The sequence below is a fragment of the Pseudonaja textilis genome, chromosome 1 (assembly GCF_049901715.1).
Source record: "Pseudonaja textilis isolate UNSWEBS1 chromosome 1, rPseTex1.2, whole genome shotgun sequence".
NCBI lineage: Eukaryota > Metazoa > Chordata > Lepidosauria > Squamata > Elapidae > Pseudonaja > Pseudonaja textilis.
Genome location: NC_141990.1, coordinates 233,531,288 through 233,557,592, shown reverse-complemented (window position 1 = coordinate 233,557,592; position 26,305 = coordinate 233,531,288). Strand labels below are relative to the sequence as shown.

General features: G+C 37.2%; 1 protein-coding gene across 3 annotated transcripts in view; it reads left to right on the top strand.

The window, feature by feature from the left end:
- Positions 1-4,278: 4,278 nt before the first annotated feature.
- The window catches only part of TOLLIP (toll interacting protein), a 34,534-nt gene continuing 12,507 nt past the window's right edge, over positions 4,279-26,305 (top strand). The window contains exons 1-5 of one of the 3 annotated variants that reach the window (XM_026706594.2): positions 4,279-4,811; positions 12,725-12,874; positions 18,651-18,833; positions 21,331-21,483; positions 22,781-22,871. In XM_026706594.2, the coding sequence (XP_026562379.1) occupies positions 4,779-4,811; positions 12,725-12,874; positions 18,651-18,833; positions 21,331-21,483; positions 22,781-22,871 (610 nt within the window). In that variant the 5' untranslated portion in view covers positions 4,279-4,778. Of the gene's footprint in view, positions 4,812-11,828; positions 11,962-12,724; positions 12,875-18,650; positions 18,834-21,330; positions 21,484-22,780; positions 22,872-26,305 lie in introns of those variants that run through there. The other 2 variants (XM_087920977.1, XM_087920979.1) reach the window with 2 other exon arrangements.

Sequence of the window (26,305 nt, the reverse complement as noted above, 5' to 3'; positions counted from 1 at the left end):
TTGTTTGGAAAGAAGGTTTATTGATGAACAGGATCACATGCCTTGGAGATCTTGGGCAAAAAAAAGGAAGATATGCTGAGGGTCCCTGGGTTTTATACCCTCTCTGGTTCGAACTTCCTGGGGCACAGGAAGAGTATCCTGACTGGTTGCTGTCAAGGGTCATAGCTAGCCTTGTAGGTTGTCTGTGTGCTAAGTTTGGTTGAATCTTGCTGGGTGATGCAATGAAGGGCAATTAAATGGCTCTGCCTGAAGGAGGTAGATCTTTGTTATGTAGAATAGACTGGCCCAGGCCTTAATGGCCCATTAACAAAGGAGGGAGGGTTGAGTTTTTGCCTCCCTTTTAGGGAAAATATTCTGCCCTTTTAATATTTCCTAAACTATTTCATTTTTCTAGAAGGGTAGGTTTTTACTTCCTACCGTGTTTCTCCAACAATACACCCCCCTCCCCAATAGGAAGGCCCAGCATGTTTTCTAGGTAATGAGGTGGAATTAAGGCCCTCCCCCAATATTTAGGCCTATTTAAACCATGCTTTCCCCATTACTCACATCGCTTGAATTACAAGGTGAAGAGAAATGGGGGAAGGGTGGGGGGACTTGCCTTTAGGAGTGCCCTCGGCTAGAGCACCCTGTGGCAGAGTTGCCTCTATCGGCCGATAGAAGCACCCCGCGGGCAGAGTCACCAGCCGCTTCTCTCAGCCGATAGAAGCGGCCTCGTGGCGAGGCGTGGCTGCCCGCGGGGCGCTAACAGGAGTGCCCCACATGCACTCACTTCACCACGAGGCCGCTTCCATTGGCCAAGAGAAGCACTCCGAAGGCAGAGTCACCAGCCATTTCTATTGGCTGAGAGAAGCGGCCTCCTGGCGAGGTGAGTGCGCATGGGGTGCTCTAAGTGGGGGTGCACGTAGGGGAGGAAATTAGCCGTTTTTGGGGGGCTCCAAAAAAAAAATACGGCCCGGCCTTATTTTGTGAGAAACACAGTACAACTCTGACTCGAGCTATTTGCATTACAGGAATAATGACTAGTCATGAGAGAGACCTGCTCTTTGGGTGGGACTATAAGAGAGGCAAACTGAAATACAGAATATACTGACAATGAACTATTTTCAGTGTCATAATTTTTCCAATTGTAATATCTATCTATCTATGAAAATGCTGAACCTTCACAAAGGGCAAAAAAAGCAAAAACTGAGGCTCTGAATTGCAATCCCAGCCAGGAATGCCAGGAATACCTTGATCTCAAAGGACAAAACATTCACTATTGGATGAAGTAAAGTTAGTCTGCTCTGCAGAAAAATGAAGCTACAGCTTTAATAGTTTGGATACAAAATACAAACACAAGAATCACTGGAGAAGACTTCAATGCATGGAAAAACCAAAGGCAATTGAATAGGAACCTAACAAAGTGGCTGGATACTATTACTGGTGACACGAGCATGGCCTTCAAGGAGTCAAAGAAGCAATCAATGACAACCAATCCTGGTGCAACTATTTCCATCAGGTAACCAAGAATTATAAGCAACTAAGAAACCACTCCAGATCCCATAGTACATTTGATGTCCTTAAGATAATTTGACTACTTGTTTTTTGTGTTTTTCAGCATGGTGCACTTGTTTTATTTTAACCATACTAGAGCACTGAGTAATTTTTTTCAGGAGTCAGTGCTTAAATGATCATGCTATAAAATTAACTTTTAAGCCTGCAACCCAAGTAAAATTATTCAAAATCTATGCCTGTTAAGTTATATTATACTGACAAACTACTGTATAACCATGCTTGCATAGTTAATTGTTCCAACTGATTAAATGATTAAAGTTAAATCTGTAGGCTAATTAATTTGGATCAATGTGCCTGAAAATTCTGTGCCCAGGGAGAACTTCAGCTTTGATGTTAAGATATTATGTTTACAGAGAATTTGTAACGTGTACCTTCTCAGCATGTCTACATTCTGGCAATTGCTCAGGCTGTTATCTGATTTAGCCTGGACAACCATGACTTTAATCTTAAATTCTGCCTTTGTACTTTTTGCTATACCAATTTTTTAAATCTATTTAATACAAAAGTATATATATCTGATTGTAAGCTGCTCAGTCGGGTCACAGTGAGATGGGTGGCAAATAAATTTAATATATAAAATTGGTTTGCTTAAAAACTATATGTATAATATTGAATTTTAATATGAGAAATGTTATAAATTTATCAATTGAAGTTAAAATGTTTGCTGGCTGTCTTCTGAAAACTGATTGTCCTAGACTAATACAAGCTGTTCTAGCTTTTATATTAATTTGTTCATTGATTTGGTGTATTCCAAACATAAACCAATTTATTTTTCAATTTCATTCATTTATATATTTAAAATAAAATTACATAGTTTTTTTTTTAAAAAAGTCAAATTTTGGAAAAACCTTCATTCCCCTCATCGCCTGATACCTGAAGATCTAACTATTTGAAAGCATGCAAATTCAAATAAATAACTACAACAGCGTTCTATGTATAGTCATGTTGGTCACATGACCACAGAAGTGTTTTTGGATAATGCTGGTTCCCTCTGCTAGGAAATGGAGATAAGAACCACTCCCTAGAGTTGGATGTAACTGGATAAGGGAAACCTTTACCTTTATAGATGGCAGTCTGAATGACAAAATCCCTGCCAGCTAAAATTTGATATTATCTTTCATTGCACTACATCATAATCAATTTACTCAAGCCAGCACAAGAGATACCTGCAACTTTTGTGTGTTTATTGTATGTCACATAAATGATCCATTACAAATGTCAAAACCTCTAATTGTACTATTCTCTTTCCGGTTGATGGGATGTTACACATGAATTTTAATTAAATGATTGCCAATCTTGGCAATATGAAATATATATTATTTAAATAAGTTTGAAATAATCAGGCTATGTTTCCCAATACATCATTCAGGTTATACCTTTGTTCTGCGGAAAACAGGAGTTGCAGAAGAGGTGAACACTTCAGAAGGTAAAGAAAAAAAGTGACTTTGAAGTAGCAGTCATTTCATTCATACCTTAAGGGAGAAATCAAAGTTCTGAGTTCTACACCAATTTGTGCTCTTAATATTTAGGCTTAATGCAAAGCAGGGTACAGAAACACAGATGCCTGAGAACCATCCATTCCCACCTGCCTTCCCCACTTTTGATTCTGTTTACATTTCTTTTTTCTCTTTTGCAGTATTCATCATATAGCTCACAAGATAATAAAGGGAATGACCATGTTCTGTACTAAACTGTCAGTCAACAGTAGTAACCACAGCTGATACTCTGATTTAGTAACCACAGTTGATATTCTGATTCATGGCTATTGATAAAAAGCCAAAACAGATATGATACAGTAGTTGAAAAGAAAATATGCCACATCCTTCCCATCATTTTAGACCGCAACCTCGTCTAGTGATCCAGACACAAGAATTTGTATTCTGTGTTATTATTTACTACCATATGCCAAACAGCCTCCCTAAACTCAAGACTGGGCATGTAGGAAAAACTGACGGGATAGAATTATATTTCAAACTGAAGCAAGCTAGAAAAGGATAATTTAATCCATGTGATTGTCCAAAGGTACTTTTATTTTCAAGAGGCAACTGGACTTTCTGGTTTTTCTTTGAAGACCTTTCGCTTCTCATCCAAAAAGCTTTTTCAGCTCTGACTGGATGGTAGAAGCAGCTTCTTGGTTGAGAAGCAAAACGTTTTCAAAGAAAAACTAGAAAGACCAGTTGCCTCTTGAAAAAAAAAAAAAAGCACCTCTGGGACAATCATGACCTGAACGACTGAGAATGTCCATATAGACAAATCCATGTGATTCTTTTAACTTCTCTGAAACTAAAACCCTTTCCCTTGGTGCTTATTTCGAAAAAAAGCCCCCCCTTAAGCATCCCTAAACAGAATCCCCCTGCAGTCTCAGGGAATCTTTCCACCACCTTGTTCTTAATTTTGTCTTGCACGGGACAAAGTTACAATGCTCCTCAAACTCGACAGCTCCAGTTTTCTACTGTTTTATTTCGGCCTATAACATCTCCCTTCTGGGAATGACTGGAAGATGAAGAGCGATTCTAAGGCAGTGGCTGAAAATCCCGGGGGGAAAAACGGTGGGGGGGGAGCCAATATCAATAATACCTCTCTCTCTCCCCCCCCCATAAAAAGCATCGCCTTCGTGTCAACTTTTTAGTCAGCGTTAAAATGTTGCCCCTCCCGCCCCCCGTTCTGCCAACCAATCGGATGACTCCCGTCGTCAAGGCAACGGGACCCTGGTCGTCTACTCGCGAGGTCTGAAGCTGAGGAAGCTGGTTGCTTTAGGCACGTGACCTCAATAACGGCGAAGCAGAAAGTCGAACGGCTTGAAACGTTCAAATAATTTCGACTAGCTCGACGGCTGGATTGCGTACATCACGTTCGACAGATCCCGAGCGAGCCCCCCTCCCCCTCGGTGTGAATCCTCGCCTAGTCCCGCGCTCCCTCAGAAAAAAACATCACGGGAGCTCGACGTCACCGGCCAAAAGCCGGTGGAAATTGACCGAGGAAAGGACGATGGTTGTTAAGACCGGAATTTCCTCTTTTTTGACGCATGCGCCTGGCTACATAGCGGGCCGCCTAACGGCGCCGGCTAACAAAAGAGCTCTGGCGCAAGCGCAGTGCTAAATAGCGGTGGATTTGGGGGCGTGGCGAGAGAGAGAGAGAGAGAGACGAAGGGGAATCGGCCGAGTTTTCCTGTTTGGAACATCGGCCGATCTGCGAGGGCGGAAGGAAATCTTGCGGGTGGTGCCATGGCGACCACCGTTACTACACAGCGGGGCCCGGTGAGTCGTGTTTGCTTGAAGATCCGGGGACTTTCCCATTTCGCTCATCTTCAGAAGGGGATAAGAGGGAAATGTCATGGGGATGTGTCCGGGGGCTCTTCCGTTCTCTTTTTCCTATTATGTGAGCGCTTAGGCGCGGGCTGTGATAACCTGGTTGTCCCTAAAGGCGGCTAGGGTGGGGACGGACAGCTCCAGGGCCGTGATGGTCTTGGGAACGGTAGGTGGAGTCAGAGGTCACCCGGGCTAGAGTCAGTTCCAGAGGCAAAATTCAGCTGGTCCGGGGGGCGAGGAACCCCCCCCCCCAAAAGAGCTTGAGTGAGGGCCTTCGTAACATGAAAAGCTCTTAAAAATTAAAACCAGCCTGTTGGTTGGTTGATCTAACTTTTCGGGCTTTTTCAGGCCGAGATTTTTCTCCGTAGTAAATGATCGTGCTATGAACCCAAGAGTGTTCTCAAAGAGTAAAACAAATTTCCAAAAGAGAAATCCTTGATTTAAAAAAGGATAATATTGTCGCGCTTCTATCTCTTTCACTTGCTGAGCAGGACAGTCATAGAGTTTGGCTGTAATGACATTCTTTTGTGGCTATTGCATTAACGTATTTTTGACTTTGCTAATAAAGTACCGTGTTTCAGCTATTTCTGCTTAGTCAGAAGCATGTGTTTCATCTATAGACAATAGTCAGATGATCCCAGGGACAGTTTATCTTTTCAAACATTTGGGATGGGAAGGGTTCCCCCCCACAAGGGTTGTATGTATAATTTTATATCTTCACTATTTACTAAGGATTCGTTTATGTGTAGGCTTTATTTTGAGATTGAATTGCTCAACCTATTGTATGTCTTTTTAAAAGGATGTATTGGAAGATTGTAGAATAGATAGAATCCATCTAACTAAAATGGTAATGATTATTAGAAGTCAGCATGGATATGTTAAGAATACACACCACACACACATATATCTATGGATATACATACATACATACATATTTTCTTAAGTTTTTGCAGGTACTTACATGTATGGTATTCAGCTTTGTTCGGGTATTTTCTCACGTCCTTGTAGTTGCGCTTTTAAAGTTGCAGCAATGTTTCTGCAGAATCTTATCTGCCAACATCAGGCTTCTGTATTGTGTTCGTCACAGGTAGTTGCAACATGTTTTCTTCAGATTCCAATGGAATACGAACTCAAGTTTTAGGATTTTACTTGGGTTGAAAAGATGGTGACAATACTTAGTAGATTTGTAAATGACCCATACCTAGGTAAGTTACCTAATACTCTAGAGCAGGGCTGTTAAACTCGGGGCTGTGGGCCAGATGCCATGCCTGGTTTAGCAAAGGGGAAAAAAATTCTGATATGTCACATGACACCACCGTGAAAACATGAGTTTGACACCCCTGCTCTAGAGCAGTATTTCTCATCCTGGATAATTAGGTGGATTCAACTCCCATGATTCCTCAGCCAGCATGCTGGAAGTTGAAGTCTACATGTCTTAAATTTATTAAGTTGAGAAACACAGTTCTAGAGGATAGAAATACACATGAAGAAGATATTGCTGATAGAAAGTTAATGACTGAATTAATTTTAATAGAGACAAATGTAAATGCCATAATATTTCTTCTGCTTATATTTGCTTTTTTTCAATGTACTGTCACCAAGCTGTTGATCCCCTTTCTATACAAAAAGGGATACCTGCTTGGCAATAGTGTATTGGAAAAAAGCAAATGCAAATTTGCTCAACAAATGTACAGTTTCCAAATCTTAAGGAATATTACAATCACAAGAATTTATTGTCCAGACCTTTCCTTAACTCTTGGGCCCAGTTTTATGTACTACGTTTTAGAAAGTATTCACACAAACTGGAACAATTTAAAGAACAACCAAAATCAATCAGAGGACTGGAAACTAAGTCTTATGAGAAGAGAGAGAGAGAGCAAACTCGGCATGTTCAGCCTTGATAAAAGATAACTGAAGGAGTATATTGTAGTATTCCAGCCATCTGAAGAGATGTGCCACTTTGAAAAAGATGAAAATCTTATTCCCTTACACAGCAGGAGACAAAATAATGATCTTAAGTTATAGGAAGATATATTTCAATTAAATGATAAAAAATAGTAATTGCAGTCTGACAGTGACATCAATTAACCAGAACCATGGTGGCTTCCTCTTCATTGAATGTGTTTAAGTAGAAACTGAACTGATACCTTTCTAATCATATATTAATATATAAAGTTTATTTCATAAAAATAGAAAGAGGTTAGGATCTCGGAACATTCACATTCCTTGATTTTTGTCTTATAAAAAGTATTGAAGTATTTTAAATTTTGAAAAGTTACAATTTTAAAAAATCTTCTGCCCTGTTCCCCATTGGAAATAATAATGAAAGCCAATTTGCTGGTAGTTATTTCAATCTTTGACTTTGATTTGGCTGTAAGAGAACCAAAATGGACTAAATTTAGCAAATCATAGTCCATAGGTAAATTCACAAATACCAAACAGCATAGCCCTATACCAGATATTAGGACCCCAGATATCAGTACTATAAACAAATAAAATGTTTCTTATTTGGAAGAAACTAGGAGAAATGAATTTGGTTGTCAGCATTTTAATTAAAAAAGGTGTTGATTCAAAGTTGATCTTCATTCCATCTTCATGCTTTCTGGTCCTTGATAATGCTCATGTCTGACTGCATTTTTTATTTCTATTTAATATATTCAAGAAGAAAATGTATTGTGTTATCCTGCATTCCTTATGGCAGAGGTCCCCAATCAATGGGCTGTGAGCTGTTTGCAACCAGGCCATAGAAACAGTGGTCAAGCATGCACATGCACACATGTATCATCACTTGTGTCAGTGGGTGAGTGTGTGCACGTGTGCTCGATTCACACAAATGGAGCTGCACATGCACGCTTGCCAGCCACTTGCAGGAAATCATCCTCTCTCCTCCACCCCACTCTGCCAGTTTGCAAAGCCAGAAAGGTTGGGGAACTCTGCCTTATAAGTACCATTTTAGGCTTCTCAAATAAATAAATAAATAAATAGAGGTATGCAATAAATGAATAGTGCAGAATAGCATATTGACTCACATTTTTATTTTCTTTACTTATACTTCCGCTTCTGGGTTTTTGGTCTTGCAATTCGGCTAGTCACTTTCTCTTAGCCCTAGGAAGAAGACAATGATAACCACCTCTGGAATTTTTGCCAAGAAAACTACAGAAACAAGTCAAGACAATTGCCAGGAGTCAGCAGTGACTTGAAGGCACACAAACACACAAAAATAGTATTTAGGGAAATATAAACATCTTCATTTCATTGGGGAAACATATATGAATATTTAAAACACATAAAGGTTATGCTTTTGTTTCTTTGAAGATACATAAGAAGTCCTAACAGTACAGATAGGTTCATTCATCAGCTTGTGATTCACATTTGCTAAGAAATAGTGATTCAGATTTGAATACAATATAGTGGACCAAGTAAAGGCCTGAGATAAGAAATAGTGATTAAATCTAGTTTATATGAAAACAATCATTAAACTTATTCATACCGTTCTGTCCTGGCTTCTACACATCCACACATCTTATGCATTGGCTTCATCAGTATCATCCATTCCATTTTTTTAACCTGTTCACTTTTTCATTATATATTTATAAATTAATCTAGTGTATATGAATACCCATCTATCCAAGAAGCTCTGGGCAGCAATTCACCATTGACTTCCTCTGTTCTTATTTTACCACATACACTTCTACATTCAGCTTTTAGGTTTTGTGGGACATATCCAGCTCTCACTTTAGTAGAACTAAGCATAATGTTATGTGCAGATTTTTTTCATTATTTGACATTCATTCTTCGACATTCTGTTCATGATCTTTTTCCTAACATTTGCACAGCTTAATTTTTTTTAAATCCATTTCCCCATTTTCCCCATAATGTTTGTTCCTCTTACTGTACTTGCCAGCATTGTATTTAACCTGCAGACACTCATTTTCACTTTATAAAACAGAACCATTTTTGGTTTTTATAAATACTTTTCCCTAGCCAGTCCTCTTGTACAATAAAATTTAACTATCATTGTACATCATTCTCAGTATCTGAGTTGGTTCCCAGAAAATTCAATCAGACTTATGTGAACAACCGACTACAAATTTGTCTGTTACTGATAAAGATACTGGCCTCCTCACTGGTTTATAGAAAAACTGTGGAAAAGAAAAGTCCTTGCTTAATGTAGATGGGGATATATTGGACCTAAACTGAATATAGTACAGTTGCTGAAATTCTTATGCCCATACTCTTTTCATCTTGTATATTTTGCAAAGCGAACCCTAAGAATTGTGCTCAGAAAAGAACTGCTTTCTGTTTTGGCAGCTGTCAAAGAACATGACATAATTGTCATGCAATAGTGCACATACATATACATCCTTAATCACCACAGTTCTAATGTTACCAGGAGCATTCCTTACATGAATATTTATCCATTAATGTGTTAATCAGTGGAGATTCCAATCTTCAATGGAGACTGAGTGGAGTAAGTGGCCAGTTTTAAGTTTCTGGGTGTTACCCTAAAAGAGGACCTGACCTGGGGTGCCCACATTGCAGTCCTGGTCAAAAGGGCCCAGCAAAGATTATACTACCTGACACTTCTCAGAAAACAACAACTGAATGAAAAACTGCTGGTGTCCTTCTACCGCTGCACCATAGAGAGCATTTAAACATACTGCACCTCTGTATGGTTTGCCAATTGCACTGTGGCAGATAGGAAAGCACTCCGGTGGGTTAATATCATTGCCCAGAAGATCATGGGTTGCCCTCTCCCCTCTTTGGAAGAGCTTTATAGCTCCCGCTGCCTTAAGAAAGTTCAAAACATTCTCAAGGATCCATCTCATCCTGAGAACTCTTTTTTTGAACTATTGCCATCTGGCAGACTGTACAGAATAATAAAAACAAGGACAAATAGACTGAAAAACAGCTTCTATCCCAGGGCAGTAGCTCTTTTGAATTCTGCTGTATAATACAGTGTTGGTGCGGTGTCGGGGGTTTCTGGTTCAATGTGTGAAGGATGTGTGTGTGTGTGTTTATTTCATGGTCATGATCATGATGTGCACTGAAGATGGTGTTCGATTTCATTGTACGAGGTGCAATGACAATAAAGCAAACTAAACTTATCAACTGAGGGGCATCACTTATCCTTGGTTTAATATTGAACCACTTCTTAAGGATTCTATTCTCACATAGATATTAGTTCTATCGTATAATGCTCTTATCACTTCCCACAACTAACCTTCTTCAATCCTACATCGGGATAAGTCATTGTATAATCCAGTCTTTACTTTATTAGTTGTTTTTGCAAATAAAAAAAATTTTTTTTGCTTCTTCATATTCATACTTTTCTCACTGACTATTGAACAACAAAAATCTACAATTACAGCTCCTTGCTTGCTCCTTCACTGCTGTTTTCCATTTTTTGCTCATAGTCATTGTCTAAGCCAGAATTCCCCAACCTTTCTGGCTTTGTGGACCAGTGGGGAGGGGGGGAGAAGGGATGGTTTCACACGAGTGTTGGCAAGCGGGTGAATGCAGCTCTATTTGCATGAGTGGTGGGCATGTGCACCCACCGCTCACGCAAATGGAGCGCATGTACATGTGCTTGCCTGCCGCTTGTACATGTGTGGATGTGCCCACTGCTTCCATGGCTTGGTTCCGAACGGTTCATGGCCCAGTAGTGGGCTGCAGCCCAGGGGTTGAAGACCTCTGGTCTAAGCGACTCAGTCACAAGTCAAGAACTTACCTATGTAGAGGAACAAGAAAAATAATTGCATTGTTCCACTTGTCATTCAAAGATGCATTCCCCCCCACCCCCGAGGTATGCTACTTGCTCAGTTGTTCCATAATCATCAGATCCATATTTTAATATAAAACACCCATACCTGAAATGACTATTTTCAATAGTGTTCATAACTTCCTTTTTTTTTTCTTTGCCATTAGCATTTATAACATTGTTTTGGCAAGTGAATGAATAGTCATGCTTTGCAACTCCATATAATCACTAAATATCATAGCACTTGTTAGGTCTGTAGATAATTTAAGAATGTATTTTTTCTGTTTTTTTAATGAACAGTGGTTGAGGTTTGTGGCTTCATTGATAATTAAAGATGACATATGATATACTATAACATTACGTTTAATACAGATAATGCAATGTAGTGGACCTAAAAAGTTACCCAATTCTAATTCGAAAGAAAAGGAAAGATCATTCATGGAAGAAAGACCTAAACTATTTTTACATAATTTCAGTATTTATAAAATACTGATAATTTCAGTATTTATACTCTCAGATGTAAAATCTCTAAAGTCTAGATATTAACTTTAGATGGCAATAGATTTTTTTTCTTTTAGTAATCCTAGATAAATGCATTGGAAAGATAAATATATGGCCTCATTCAATCCTGAGCTGATTATATATGCCACTATGAGCAGATTCCCTACAGATGTAAACTCTGTATGGACAAGTAGAATGAAATATAGGATGTAATAGAATAGGTTTTTAAAAAGTACAATAGTTTTATATATTTGTTAGAAAAATACACGTACACATACATTCACTTGGATATTTACATTGTAACTTTACTATTGACACATCATACATTTTATTTTTTTCTATTGTATTTTTCACTTTTAAATCACCGGTTACATATTTTTTTTGGCAATGCATGTATCTGTGTTTTGCTCTTTCTTGTGTTCTTTTTCTGTTATTTTAAAAATAAAATAATTTACAAATGAAAGCAAATATATGTGTCCCAGGATAATGATGCAAAATTGAATTTGGGTCGGTTACTTTTACTTCTTTCTAATTGAAATTATTTCTCATTGAGGACATTTTGGTATGGGGTAAGCAAGTGAAAATAAGAGCAGGTTATATTTGTGTTGCTATTAAACTGTGTGTTAATGCTTAATTTTAGAATTTGCAGGATGGATAACAAAGAATGAGAACATTCAGAGAGACCCAGGATAATACTAAATCTTGAAAATGATTTATTAAAAAATTGTCCCTGAATATACTTATAGTATCAGAAGGAACCAATCTCAAACAACTGGATGAGCCCAAGTGGCATGGTATGTTTCCAGAACTTGACTCATGAGGAAGTCAGGTAGAAGGGCAAATCTTACAGCCCTTTTTATCCAGGCTTCCACTGTTTGGAATGCTCATCCTGGTACTGGGATAAGTAGCAAGAAGGAAATTAATGTTTGTATTTACACTGATTGGAGAGGAAGGGATTACAAGCGAGTGAGCAGGCACATGGTTGGAAATACACAAACGAAATTCATGAACACTGGCTGATTCCCTAGCATTCTTGAGCTATCAGCCAGAGGACTCTAATCTACTAATTAAGATCATAGAGCTGAGCTTGTTAACTTGCAGTTAGTACTTTTTAGGGATGTGGAGAAAAGCAGCTCAGGAAGAGATGTTTAAGCAGTCTTTCCACTTGGTGAGGAGGGGAAAGCAGATCAGCAACAGGGCAATGCAATACTGTAATGGCAAACACATGATTAAGAGAGAGACCTTACAAATGTTGTAAATATATGCATCGGTTGCAAGTTTACTTTTTTCTCACAGTTATAATTGTGAGTGGACCTCTATTGAAGCAGTTGCTAAACAAAGACAATATATATTGATTAAGATGGCAGTTAGTGTTCTATTTGCAGTATGCTTACTTATATATTAAATTGTTCTAAAATAAAATGAGGTAGAATTATTTGCAGAGGGATCACGTTAAAGATCTGACCGATATGGTATGTGTGAAATATAAAGAATGGTTAGAAGCAGAAAAGAATGGAATATCAGAAATAGATACATTTAAAGAGGGCAGTTGGATGGATAGCGGGCATTATCTAACTGGATTATGTGTTTTCCTCCATAGGTATATATTGGCGAACTTCCTCAAGATTTCCTTCGTATCACCCCAACGCAGCAGCAACAACAAATCCAATTAGATGCTCAGGCAGCTCAGCAATTACAATATGGAGGAGCTATGGGTACTGTTGGGAGATTGAGTGTCACTGTAGTGCAGGTATTTTAAAAAGTACACTTTAAAATATACATCTCAATGCCAGCCTATAAAATTAAAAGAGTATCACTGGCTCCTGGCTAATAATTATTATATATTGTTCTTACAGGACATAACAAATTATATGCTGTAGTAAACATACATTATTTCTAGAATTGTATATTGTTGTAGTAGTACAAATTATCTTTAAAGTCATTAATCAGCCTCTAGTATGAGCATATACATTTAATTAATATGTGGTTTTTTTATTAGGAGGTTTTTAATCATCTAACATCAAGTACATAAGATGTCTGAATGTGATCAAGGAGGTTACAGATTCATTCCTACACAAAGGACTGGTCTCAGTTTCATTAACAGGATTACTCTCATATTGTCTTTAATTTGTCTCTTTGGCAGAAATCCATTTTGATCAGGATGGATAAAATTATTTAAGTATTTTTTAAGTCTTTCTGCCAATATTGAAGCAAAAATTTTATAATCTGCGTTTAGTAGCGAAATAGGTCTATAGTTCTTGATTTGTAATGGATCAGCCTCCTCTTTTGGAACAAGTGTAATATAAGCTTCTGACCATGATTCTTCTTTAGCATAACTTCATTCATAACTTCTAGCAATGGGAGATTCAATGATTCTTGTAATGTTTTATAAAATTCTGCCGGGAGTCCATCTGGGCCTGGTGCCTTTCCATTATTTTGCTTCTTAAGTGCTTCAGTTAACTCCATCATAGTTATATTGCTTTCTAACATTTTTTCAGTCTCTTTAGGTATCTTGGGTAAATTAGCATTCTGTAAATACTGCTTAACTCTTTCTTCATCAATATTCTCTTGCTTATATAATTTCCCATAAAAGTCTCGAATGATTTCCTTCTTCTCTTTACTTACCATGGCAAACTTGGCCTTGATCATCTATTAACTGCAATATTTTCCTTGATTCTTTCTCCTTTCTCAGTTTATATGCTAACCATCTGCTTGATTTGTTTGCATTTTCAAAGTAGTTCTGTTTAGCATCTCTGATTTTCTGTGCTAATTCCTCTTTCTCTATTTGACCCATTTTGTGTTTAATTATATCCATTTTTAGCTTAATGTCCTTTTTCTGTGACATTTTCTGTAGCTCTTTTTCAAGTATGTTATACTCATCATCTAGAGCCTTAGAGGCTTGCCTTTTCCTAGTATTCCTTTTCCTTGTATAGTCTATTATCAAGCCTCTAGCATATGCCTTCATTGTATCCCATACATTCTGAATTGATGTATCTTCTTCTTTATTTTCTCTAAAGAAAAAGGCCAATTCTTTCTCCATCTACTGTGTGAAGTCTTTTTCCTTTAAAATAGTATTATTTAATGTCCATCTCGATCTTCTTTTTTGTCCTTTTCATTTAATTGTCATTGGATTGTGGTCTGCCCAAGTACTTGTTTCAATATTTATTTCTTGAATATTAGATATTAATTCTGTTGACATCCATATGATATCTATTCTGGACCATGATAAATGTCTATTTAAATAGAAGGTATATTGTTTAGTTTTAGCATTTCTTTCTCTCCATGTGTCTTTTAAGTTTAATTCATCAACCATTTTAAAAAAGGATTTTGGGAGAGTCTTTCTGTTTTGCTTTGTTGTTGTTGCTGTATAGTCCAATTTATTGTCTACAGTACCATTAAAATCTCCCATAACTATTTTGGCATAGTCCAGTTCAATTATTTTCATATGCAATTTTTTGTAAAATTCTTCTTGTTTGTCATTCGGAGCATAGATTGCAATCAGGAGTGTTTTCATATTATTGTCCATTATTTCCACCATTAGTACTCTTCCATCTTCATCAGTATAAATCAGTTTTGCTGGGGTGGTCTCTTTAATATATAAAACCACTCCTCTTTTCTTACATTGGGTCAAGGAGGTAAATATTTTCCCTAATTTTGGCTGTACCAACAATTGTTCATATTGTTTTTTAATATAAACTTCTTGTAGACAAATTATATCAAATTTTAATTTCTCTAATTTATGAAAAGTTTTCCTTCTTTTGGCGGGCGAGTTAAGCCCATTTATATTAATTGTAATCAGTTTTTTCTTTTCCATGGTTATATTTTATAGTTGGGTTTAGCAGCTCTCATAGATCTTGGTTCACATTGTTCTTTGGCTCCCTCCTTTCCACCTACTGCGCCTTCTTCTTTTTCAGTCCCCATTTCTTGGAATTCAATTAGTGAGATTTCTTTTTCTGCCTCTTCCTCTTTCCTTCCAAAAAATTCTGTATAAAATAATTCTGCTTTCTCAATTGAATCAATTCTATGTCTCTGTTCTTGCCATGTGAACATTAACCCTTCTGGAATCAGCCCTATAATTCACCTCTTTTTTAAGTAGCATTTTAGCCAGGAATCGGTATTCTCTTCTCATCTCTCTCACTCTTCTGGGTATTTGCTCAATCTCCTTGCCTTTGTATTTCAATGTTTTCTCTCTTGCCACTTGCAATATTTGCGTTTTAATGGCTTTCTTTGTAAATCTAATATGAACTTCTCTTGGTAAGCTATTTCTCATCGCATATCTTGTAAAGACTCGATATACCTCATCTATTCCATCAATCATCTTCTCTTCAGTTATTTCCAAAGCTTCGACCAATATTTCTATCATTATCTCAGCTAGATTTTGTCCTTTTTCTTCCTCTATGTTTTGAAATCTAAGATAAAATTCTGATCTGTCCATCTCCCATCTCAGCATATCACTTTTATCTTGTTCAACCACAGTTAATCTGTTATCAATGTTTCCAATCTTCTTGTCTCTTTGTTTATCTTCTTCGATTTTTTGGAATCTCTCGTCATACTTCGACATCATTTGTTGAATGTTCTCCACTTTTTCATCAGTTTTCCCTGTTCTTTGTTTGATGTTCTCTATTCTCTTTTCAATAGTCTCTGATCTTGCTTTAATATCTTGGATTCCTTGCATAATCATCTGTAGAGTCACTTTTTCTTGTTCTTTTTCTTGCTTTAACATTGTCTATATTGAACGTTGTCCTCCAGATGGTGGAGAGGCAGAAGTAGAAGTTGAGGATCCAGGAGCTGTAAGTTTCCTACTCATTTTAAACAATTCAAAATCTTCAAATTCTTCTAAACCTTAATCCAATTGTGAAGTAGCCAATTATAATTCAGAGTAAAAAATAAAAATGGTAGAGAGGAAAAAAGCCAAATAGTAATTAAAAAAAGGGGGGGAGACAAAAAATTCTTCAGGTTCTTGTAAACCTTAATCCAATCAGTAGTTAAATAAAGAAAAAGACTTAAAAAAAACAAGAGAAGGGGAAAAATTCTTCAGGTTCTTCAACACCTTAATCTAATTGAAAGGTCTCAAATATAAAAAAATTGCATAAAAATGAACCAAAAGGGTAGATAAAACAAGAACAAAAAATGCCAGGAAAAAAAGAAAAGGCTTTTAAGGCTTTCCCTTTAAAATAAAAAGCAAACGTGGAGATTGGACTTCCAAAAAAAAAAAAAAAAAAAAAGACAAAAACAAGCTCCAACCAGGCCAAAAACCCAAATAGTTATTATAAGAATAAAGATTTTTTTAAAAAATACAGTAAAGCTGGTAAGGAGGGATAGCACAGCTTAGAAAAAAATAAAAAGAGCACACTGCACTTTGTTTAGTTATCCAAGGCTCTTATTATAACTCTCTTCTCCAAAGATTTATCACCTTTTCTTTTTGTAAGCTTCAACACCAGGCTCCAGCTGTTGATAGAAATCCAGAAGAGCACCTGCAATAACACTCTCCCATGCTGTTCCCTCTATCTTATCTCATAGCAATGTCCTTGAAAAGGAGTCTCAGTTCTTTCTTTCTCAGCTTTCTCAGCTTCGTCTGGTCACAGGAAATAAAGCATTTTCAAGCCTCTAGTTGGCAGTGTTACAAAGTTTCTTTGCTCTCACTTTCCCCCTCCTTTCCCAAGCAAAACGTAATAAAAATTACCCCCCCCCAAAGGAAAGAAATATTAAAAAGGGGAAGTAACTAAGTAACTAAAGGGAGCCTCTAGCCTGAAATATTACAAAATCAAAAAGGAGAAGAAAAGATAGGTATAAATAAGAAAAGAACCAGTCCAGTTTCAAAAATACAAAATCGCGTATAGAAATCCAGCAATGAGAAAAAAAAAAAACTTACTTTGACACTTCCATTTAAAATCGCCGCTTAATCACTTCTGTCAAAACTTTTAAAGATTCTTTCTTTTCCTTAGGGTGTCCTTTCAAGTCTTAGAATAAAAAAGTTCTCACCAAACCGGCACACTTTCTCTTTCTCCTCTCTTCTGTTTTGGAGCTGTCCCAACTTCAGCAGCTTTAATGGCTGCCTCTTTGCCGCTGGCAAGAAGAGCTTCTCCTGGATCTACCAGGGACTTTGCAGTATCCCTGGGATCAACAGGATGCGCTCTTCACTTTCTCCGTCTCTTTGGAACGGTTTATATCCGTTTGGACCGTCCAGGGGAAAAGATATCGGCTGCGATCTCAGACCTCCGAGATCGCATGCCGTATTGTCGCGACGCCAGCTCTGCCCTCGCCATGGGGTTTTTCAAGGTCCCATTTTATTCCTTGTGTTCACTGCCTATATGAACAGCTGGATAAGAATATTGAAAGATTAAGAATAAATGCCCTCTCTAGGCTAATGGCAGTCAGTTCCCGTTGTCCTTTACATCAGATTAAGGAGAGGCAGCAGAATGCTGAATTAATGCCTGGCTGCAATAATCAAGGCCAAAAAAACTGAATTTCAATCTAGATAAGAGAATTCCTCATCTATTTATATAAATAGCATATAGCTTTAAACTTACCCGTTAAAAGATCAAGGCTGTAACTTGAGATGGGTGTGTGTGGCATTCCTGAATCCATCTTTGATAGAAAAGTCACAAGGTCTTTGTGACATAAAGCATCTTTCTCCAGCTTAGATTGTACCTCTTCTTGGATGGAGGTAGCCTTGTTTGATAGTCTGATAAATTTTGTTCCAATTACAGCAGTATATTATAAATGAAGTTTTCCTTGAAGGAGGTTTGCAAAATTCCTTTAATATAAAATACTGTGGTGGCAAAACTGGAACTGAGTGATACAAACATACATTGCAGCTTTCTTTGCTATCTTCACTAGCTCCCACTTCATTTCTAATTCCAATTCAAGTTTTTAATTTTTACCTATAAATTCCTTCAGGACTTGGTTCTACATTAACCAAATGTCTCTGTTTTTGAAAGGATTGTTTTAAATTCAGAGTTTGTTTTTTTTACAGATGAATAGTCTGCTGGTGACTATCATGATATTTCAACCTGATTTTAGGAAAAAATAGTGAATATTTTCTAGGAGAAAGTAGTTTTATCATTTGGTTTTGAACTTTTCTGATAAGATATGTCTTTTGTAATTGTTTGGGGTATAATTTTCTGCTGGCCATTTTGTTCAGCCAGGTAATTTCTTTGTAATATTTGTTTATATTTCTCTGAATTTTGTAATTGGCAATCACCATATACCATATGTAAACATATTCCCCTTTGAAGACATTGTATACAGTTCAGAGTGCTATGGAAGAATGTCCTTGATTTTATTTAAGCTTTGTAGAAAACAACTTTTTGGGGTTGATCTGTTTAATATTGCAGTATTTATGTAATTGAGCTTTTACATGGTTGAGAGAATCATATGTTGACTTGGACTGAATTAGACTTGAATAGAATATTGTAATTCTAATAGGATAGAATTATGTAGATGTTTTAGCCTGGTAATTTGTATAATAGAAAGAATTTAAAATTCTTTTATTGTGTGTGGGTTTGTGTGTTTTTTTCTTGTAGGCAAAATTGGCAAAAAACTATGGCATGACGCGCATGGATCCATACTGCAGAATACGACTTGGTTATGCCGTCTATGAAACGCCCACTGCTCATAATGGAGCCAAAAATCCTCGATGGAACAAAGTTATTCAGTGCACTGTTCCTCCTGGGGTGGATTCTTTCTATCTTGAAATATTTGATGAGGTAAGATTGAAAAGGATGGTGGTGGTTTTTTAACTACTTTCACAATGCCTTGCCATTCCAGATTGGAGGAGAGTACATATGTACATACTTTTATCAAAATAATTTCTGGTATTTTTCAAGTCATTTGTGAAATAATCATATTCGTTGTAGTAAATCCGTGTTGGTTCAGCTGATTTGATCAGCAGGTTCCAAGAATTATAATCTATTTGTTCAAGAAGGATAAAAGCTTGTGATTGATAAATGAATTAATTAATGAATTTGTACTGTTTTCAACATGGCCTGGAGTGATAAGTTCTTTGTAGCCTCTCCACCACCAGTTTCAACTCTGCTACTTTTCATATCCATACTTGCAGCCCTCCCACTTGCGTTGCTTAAATAATTGATCAACAGTTAACAGAAGCTCCACACTGTAGGTGTATCAGCAGGATACCACAGAGCAGAATGTAGTTGATGGTTTGGAGGAACATCAGGGAAATTACTATTATAATTTTCTTGGGATTATCCTAAAAATGTTGTTTTAATATATTCTCTCACTGTGTGTTCAGATCCTACTCTTTGGTATAGGATTAGTCCAAGTCTGATAAATTCAATTCTTTCAAGTGATTATATAGTGACTGATTTATGCAATATTTCCCTAAAACTTGTCTTCGGATCTAGTAAGTTGAGACAATTATTTATTTCTACAGGTTGATCATCATTTCATGGTACTTTTTTCAAAAACTTTCTTCACATGTTAGGTTCCATCCAGCCTAAAGTTACTGACTTTTTTTAACCATTAATGAAGTACAAAGGTTTTCCAAGAGGCAACTGGACTTTCTGTTTTTTTTTTTTTTTGAAGATGTTTCTCTTTTCATTTCGCTTCTTGGATGAGAAGTGAAATGTCTTCAAAGAAAAACCAGAAAGTCCAGTTGCCTCTGGAAAAAGCACCTTTGGGACAACTATGAGCTGGATGACTGAGAATCGATTCAGAAGGAAACTACTATAAAACCAACCATACTGTTGAATTCTTGTGCTGTTACAAAAATGATAGTTTATGTAACTGCATACTATTAATTTCCAAAGCTATAATTCCAAACTAACAGAAATTAAAATATGAGCGATGATAATTGTATTATTATTTTGGCAACTGACTTACAAATACAATTTTCTGCAGACATATCTAATATCACTGCACAAATAAAAACCTATTCTGTGCAGTTTGTGATAACTTCAATTTTTCTTCACTCAAGTCTGTACTGTAAAATATACACCGCTCTGCTTTGCTATATCTGAAGCAAAATAACATTCCAAAACCTGTCCTAAAGAATTAGTTTGGTGTAGTGGTTAAGACATCAAGCTAGAAACCAGGAGACCATGATTTCTAGTTCTACCTTAGACACAAAGCCAGCTAGGTGACCTTGGGCCAGTCAAGAAGTGGAAGCAAACCACTTCTGAAAAACTTTGCCAAGAAATGGCAGAGACTTTTCCATGGAATCTCCAAGAATGAGACACAATTGAAAGGGGGGGGAAATGTGCAATACTAGGATGACTTAATGAAACTAGGTGATTTATTATGGTTAAAAAAAAGTCTCTTTTTAAGATTGATGATTTTTTTTCTCTTGTCAGTTCTACTTCAGTTTCCTTTGAAAAATCAACATTAATACTGCGAAGAACAATGTAGGTTTGTCTGGCTATAGAAAACTAAGTAACAATTTAGAGATTGGAAGTGTCTCAAATTTCCTCTTACTTCTCCTGAAGGGCTAAGTGAAGATTGCTGCAGATCTTATCCACAGAGACTAAAATTCATAGCAACTTCATTTATAATATGCTTATCTTCCATAGAGATTAAAAATAAAATAACAGAAGCCTTATTTGTATATTTGCTTGCACATATATGAGCAAAAGTAGAAATTTTTATCTGTTTTGAAGCTTGCTTCTCAAATACATCTAACCTTTTACATGCATTCAGCAATGGAATATTTTTCATATAATCATGCTAATGCTTGAGGGTATCTGGAAAGTACATATAGCTGGGCATATTAAATCAGGAATTCAATCAATGTGATTCATGTGGTCTTGGTTTAAATCTGCAGGTAAGCTGACCCTCACTTTTTTTAACCAAAATACCACAAAAAAATGAGGCACCTATAGATAATTTCATGGCTTTTGGTTAAAAATTCAGGGCTCTTCTTAGCAGCAGGTAGACTTATATGCAGATACATATGAAATATATGAGTACTTTAAAAAGTATTACCATATGGATAAGTCCATCAACAGGTAAGCTGAACTCAATTTTGGGGGGTATATTTTGGCACCTAAAATTCTGGGTTTATCTTTGAGTATATATGGTAATATTTCTCTCACTGAATTGACTTGACTTCTTACCAGGGAATAAACTCACCTGCTTCTGAAAAAAAGGATTGCAATTTTATGTTACCTCATTATCTAATCTAGCATTTAGGAAAATCATCTGTTGGAATATATTTCTTCATGTATTTCATTTTCATCTATTTTTCAGAGAGCTTTTTCAATAGATGATCGCATTGCTTGGACCCATATTACTATTCCTGAGTCACTGAAACAAGGAAAAGTTGAAGATGAATGGTATAGCCTGAGCGGAAGGCAGGGAGATGACAAAGAAGGAATGATTAACCTGGTCATGTCCTACACGGTAAGCTAGACAACTTAAGCTAATGGCTTTAGTTAGGAGTGGAATAGTTGGATTATAAAATATTGTTAAATTGACAGTAAGAGAGAAATAAACTGTTACTAGCTAGTGATGACTTAGTTAGATGTTATTATTATATGGTTTCCATTCCAAATTTTCACTGAATCACTAAACTTTCATTTTCCTAAGTTTATAGAGTACTCCTAAATAAAGAAATACCATTGGTATGATGGTTGTTTTTCTTCTAAACAAATCATGGAAAACTTAGGAAATGAGTACAGTTTTAAATTTTTTTAAAAATAAAGATGGCTCTCAATTGCATATGGACAAATGTTGCACATGATTTCATTTACATCACTTAAATAATTTTTAAGGCATATTGTTGTATTCTTCTTAGAGTAGTTTCTAAAATTTGAATTAATTGAAAAGCCTTAATGAGAAATACAGGACAGATATTGATAGGGGATAGTAAAGTTCTGTAGTTTTCTGTATTTGTTTGTATTCTTGGGACTCAGAAGTTTTCTTTGCCTATAGCACCTTGTTTTAAAAATCAAACTTTTCTCTATAAAATTGCTAACTACATAAAAATATGTATTTTTAATTGTGGAAACTGTTATTAGAGCCGATTGGGTCTAATGGTTAAAGCATCAGGCTAGTAAGGAGACTATGAGTTCTAGTCCTGCTTTACCCATGAAAACCAACTTGGTGACCTTGGGCTAGTCACACACACTTAGCCCAACTCTCCTCACAGAATTGCTGTGGAAAATAAGAGGAGAAAGGTGGTGTTGGATTGTTTTCTACCTTGAGTTATTTGTAAAAATTATAAAGGCTGGATACAAAGAAATAAATTTTGCCTTTCTGATATCGCATATTGTTTTCTGTAAACTCTTACATAATGGTTCTCAAAAGAGCAGGACTGGCAGAATTTCAGCCAATCAATCAGCTCTTCAGAAATCATTTTAGAAACTTTGCATTATTTCTTTTATATTCTGTAGTAAAATAATACCTAAAATAATACCTAAATATCTGTTTTAAGTTTTCCTAAACGGGTTAGACTAATTTGAACTGTGTAAAAATTATAATATTTTCCTTTAAAATATAGGCTCAGGAGCATCTCCCTGAATTTTTTTGCCCTGCTAAATTCTTGTTACATGATTCAAATTGTTATTAAGTGTAGTAAAATAACTGATTCAATTGGAGAGTTTCTGTAAATACTTTTCTTTCCGCCTGCCTTTTTTGTAGCGTATATTTTAAAAAACCTTTTTTCTTATTATTCTATTATTTCCTATTTGAAATCCAGTCTTTACCAGCTGCTATGATGATGCAGCCCCAGCCAGTGGTCCTGATGCCAACAGTATATCAGCAAGGAGTTGGATATGTACCTATTACAGGTATGATATAATTTTCCATTTTTAATCCACACTTAAATTTTTTTTATTAAAACAATAAACATAAAGAGAGGGGGAAGTTGTGTTCTCTGAAGAAACTGAACCATTGAATGAGGAAACATAATTTGAAGATAATAAACATATTTTTTGTTCACGTTGCCTACAAAGCTTCAGTGAGGCCAATGTAATATTTATATATTATTACTTTAGTTTTGATGTAATTCTAACTGTCATACTGTGATAATGAGTCTCAATGATTTTGGGGCTACCTTTGGGTTATTGTATCCTACCCCACCCTAAGTGCAGCTAGAAAGAGGAGATAGAAGCTTTTAATTCCAGTTTAAATAAACTGCAGCTTGCTAAATAATCCCAACTTGATCTAACTATTATTTAATTATGAATATTGGAAGCAAAGTAACTTCAAACCAGGGGTGGGATTCTACCAGTTCGCACCTATTCTCTAGAACCGGTTGTTAACATTCTAAGCAGTTCGGAGAACCGGTTGTTAGAAGAAATTACTGGCCTAATCCTGTAAGGAAGGCAGGAAGGAAACATTCTGGTGTTGCTTACAGAAACTCCCTCTCCCTGTCTCAGGAACATCTCTGGAGTTTTTTCCCCCTCCTTTGCTGGTACTTTGCTTGTGTGGAGTGACCATTCAAAGTTACAATGGCACTGAAAAAAGTGACTTATGACCATTTTTCACACTTACGACTGTTGCAGCATCCCCACAGTCATGAGAGGCCAGGCGAGGAGATGCGTGCCTCAATGTGAATGATATTGAGTTGGCCATACCCAGCCAATAACATGACCACCAAGCCATGTCTACCCAGTCACATGACCATCAAGCCATACCCACCACCTAAGCCACGCCCACAGAACCAGTTGTTAAAAAAATTGAATCCCACCCCTGCTTCAAACTATAGTTTATTTCCACTAACTGGGGTATATTCACACATAATGCTAAGCAGAGGGTTAAGTACCACCAAGTTGATTAGTGGTTAAGTGATTTGCTTGATTTGTCCCAAATGTCTGATGAAATGTTTTGACTCCTAAGACCCATTTCTTTAGTGTCTGTCTGGTTGTTAGAAAATAGGCTGTTCAGGAAGAAGGCCAGTATATGTTAATGAGATGAAACTCTTCACTGGCTTTCCCCCATCCCAAACCATTGCTCAATATGCTCTTTGGATGTAAAAAAAAACAAGCCACAGCAGCAAAGATACAGTTGTTTGAAAGCTCCTCCCAAATATTCTACGATGAGAGGTCAGAGGAAGGAGTTCAGTACTGGCCGCTCCTCTTAAATGTATTGCAGAGCTTTGGATAAGATAATAAACCAGCTTAAGCTAGGATTATGGCTGGGTAAAAACATAATTGTGATATTGCTAACTATATTATAGAGACAGTTTACAGTTCAGAATTCCCCCCTTTTCCCATGGAGGATAGACATATAAAAGGCCTGAAGTACGGTTTTTAATAATAAGTTAATAATAGTGTGTTCCAAATAGCAATGTTATGGCAGGAAGAGCGCACTGCATTTTTCTGTCTTGTTCTTCTATGTTCAGATGGTTCCACAGGCCTTATAGCATTTCAATGTCTTGTAATAATAAAACTACTTTTTAATATCACTGCTGCTACATTAAATTGTTGTAATAGATAACTGTTTGTTGTTGAAACTATCACGAGTTGCATATTTACTTTATTCTACAGTGTTGACTTTTCCTGTGTCAGGAACATTATTATAGGTAATTTTGGGACTTTCTCCCAAGGAGAGGTTTTTCCCCCAAGTGTTGCTTTTTCTAGTGCTACTATACATAGGTTCTTCTCATCATGAATATTTAAAAAAAAATGAAATGTGGCATGTTTCATAAGTAAGAATATGTTCTACTAACTTTTGATTGAGTGTTGTGTCAGGCGTGAAAGACCATGTCCACACGTGAAGGTTCAATTAAAATTATTTATTGCTAAAAACCTGTGCACAGAAATCTTTTCAACTAATGGTTAGCACCTGGTTAGAGTTAAATAAGAGTCAAGGGTTTTTTTTGGACTTAATTCTCTTAAGGGTACATAGGAATTCCAGGCTGATGCTCCTTTTCATTCTGCCTTCAAGTTCTGCCATCCCTTTTCCTACATATTTCCTCTGTTAATTTGGGATTTTTCATGTTTCAAAAAAATTGAGATTTATGTATTCTTGTACTAATGCTAACAGCTGTCTCTTTTTCACTGCTGTTGCTGTAGCTAATGCCCCAGTTAGCATATCTCACTGGGCTGTCTACCCTCTTGTCTTCTCAACAGCTTCCGTTCTCTCTTTTTGTCCTGCCCCTCATTCCCAATTAGATGCTGATTCCAATGGGCTTGGCTTTTTCCCATTCTTTTCCCCCCACACCACCAAATCCACTGTTGCCTGGAATAAGCAACTCCTTTCCTCCATCCTAAGGACCAAAACAAATGTGTTTCACTTTAGGCATGAACTACTTGAAACCCAATTGTTCCATAATATAATCATTCATGCATGGAAAATAGATACTCCTTGTTTATCAGGCAGAGTTGGGACTGGCTACATGGTCATTAAGTGAAAAGTGTATTCTACAGAGGGGTGTTATGTTTTAAATTTCCAATGAATAAAACAAAGATCCAGGTAGGATAGTCCATTCCAGGCACTTATTGGATCTTGCAGATTTCCTGAGTGGGATTAGGATTTTCTCAATGATTTAGTAGGCAATTCTGTGAAACAAACTACCGTGTTTCTCCAACAATACGCCTCCCCCCATAGGAAGACCCAGCATGTTTTCTAGGCATAAAATGAAATTAAGCCCCTCCCCCCAAATTTAGGCCTAGTTTAAAACATGTGAAATTGGGGGGAAGGCGGGGGGAACTTGCCATTAGGAGTGCCGCGCGGGCAGCTGCGCCTCACCATCAGCTGCTCCTAACAGCCAATCATGGTGGAGCACGGAGGGCTCCCTTACCCCCACCAAGCACCTTTGCTGCAGACCCAGGTCAGCAGGCGGGCAGCATCAGCATTGATGTCTGGCAGCGTTTCAGCCGCTTCTCAGGCCTCCGTAGCTTCCACGGTTCCCACTGGTGCTGGCGCCTCTCTTCCCAGCGCTGTCTCCAACAACAGTGTCTGAGTCGCTCCTGCTTTTCCCCCATCCCCATAACAACAGGGAAAAAACCCATTTTGAGGTACCTGGGAGCACTGCGCACTGCGTTTTGGTTTAATCCCGAGCGGCTGGGTGGGCATGAGAAGAGCCAAGCGAACGTCTCTGCTGCTGCTACCCTTGGTGCTCCAGCCTCGGGCTCTGCAAGTTTGCAAAAGTCCCGGTGCGTAGCCCATTCCTGAATTCCAAGCACCCAGGCCGAGCTGCAGCTGTCCCTCTCTCACCAGCGCCGTCTCCAACAACAGCAGCAGCAACAGTGGGAACTGTGGAAGCGTTTGAGCCGCT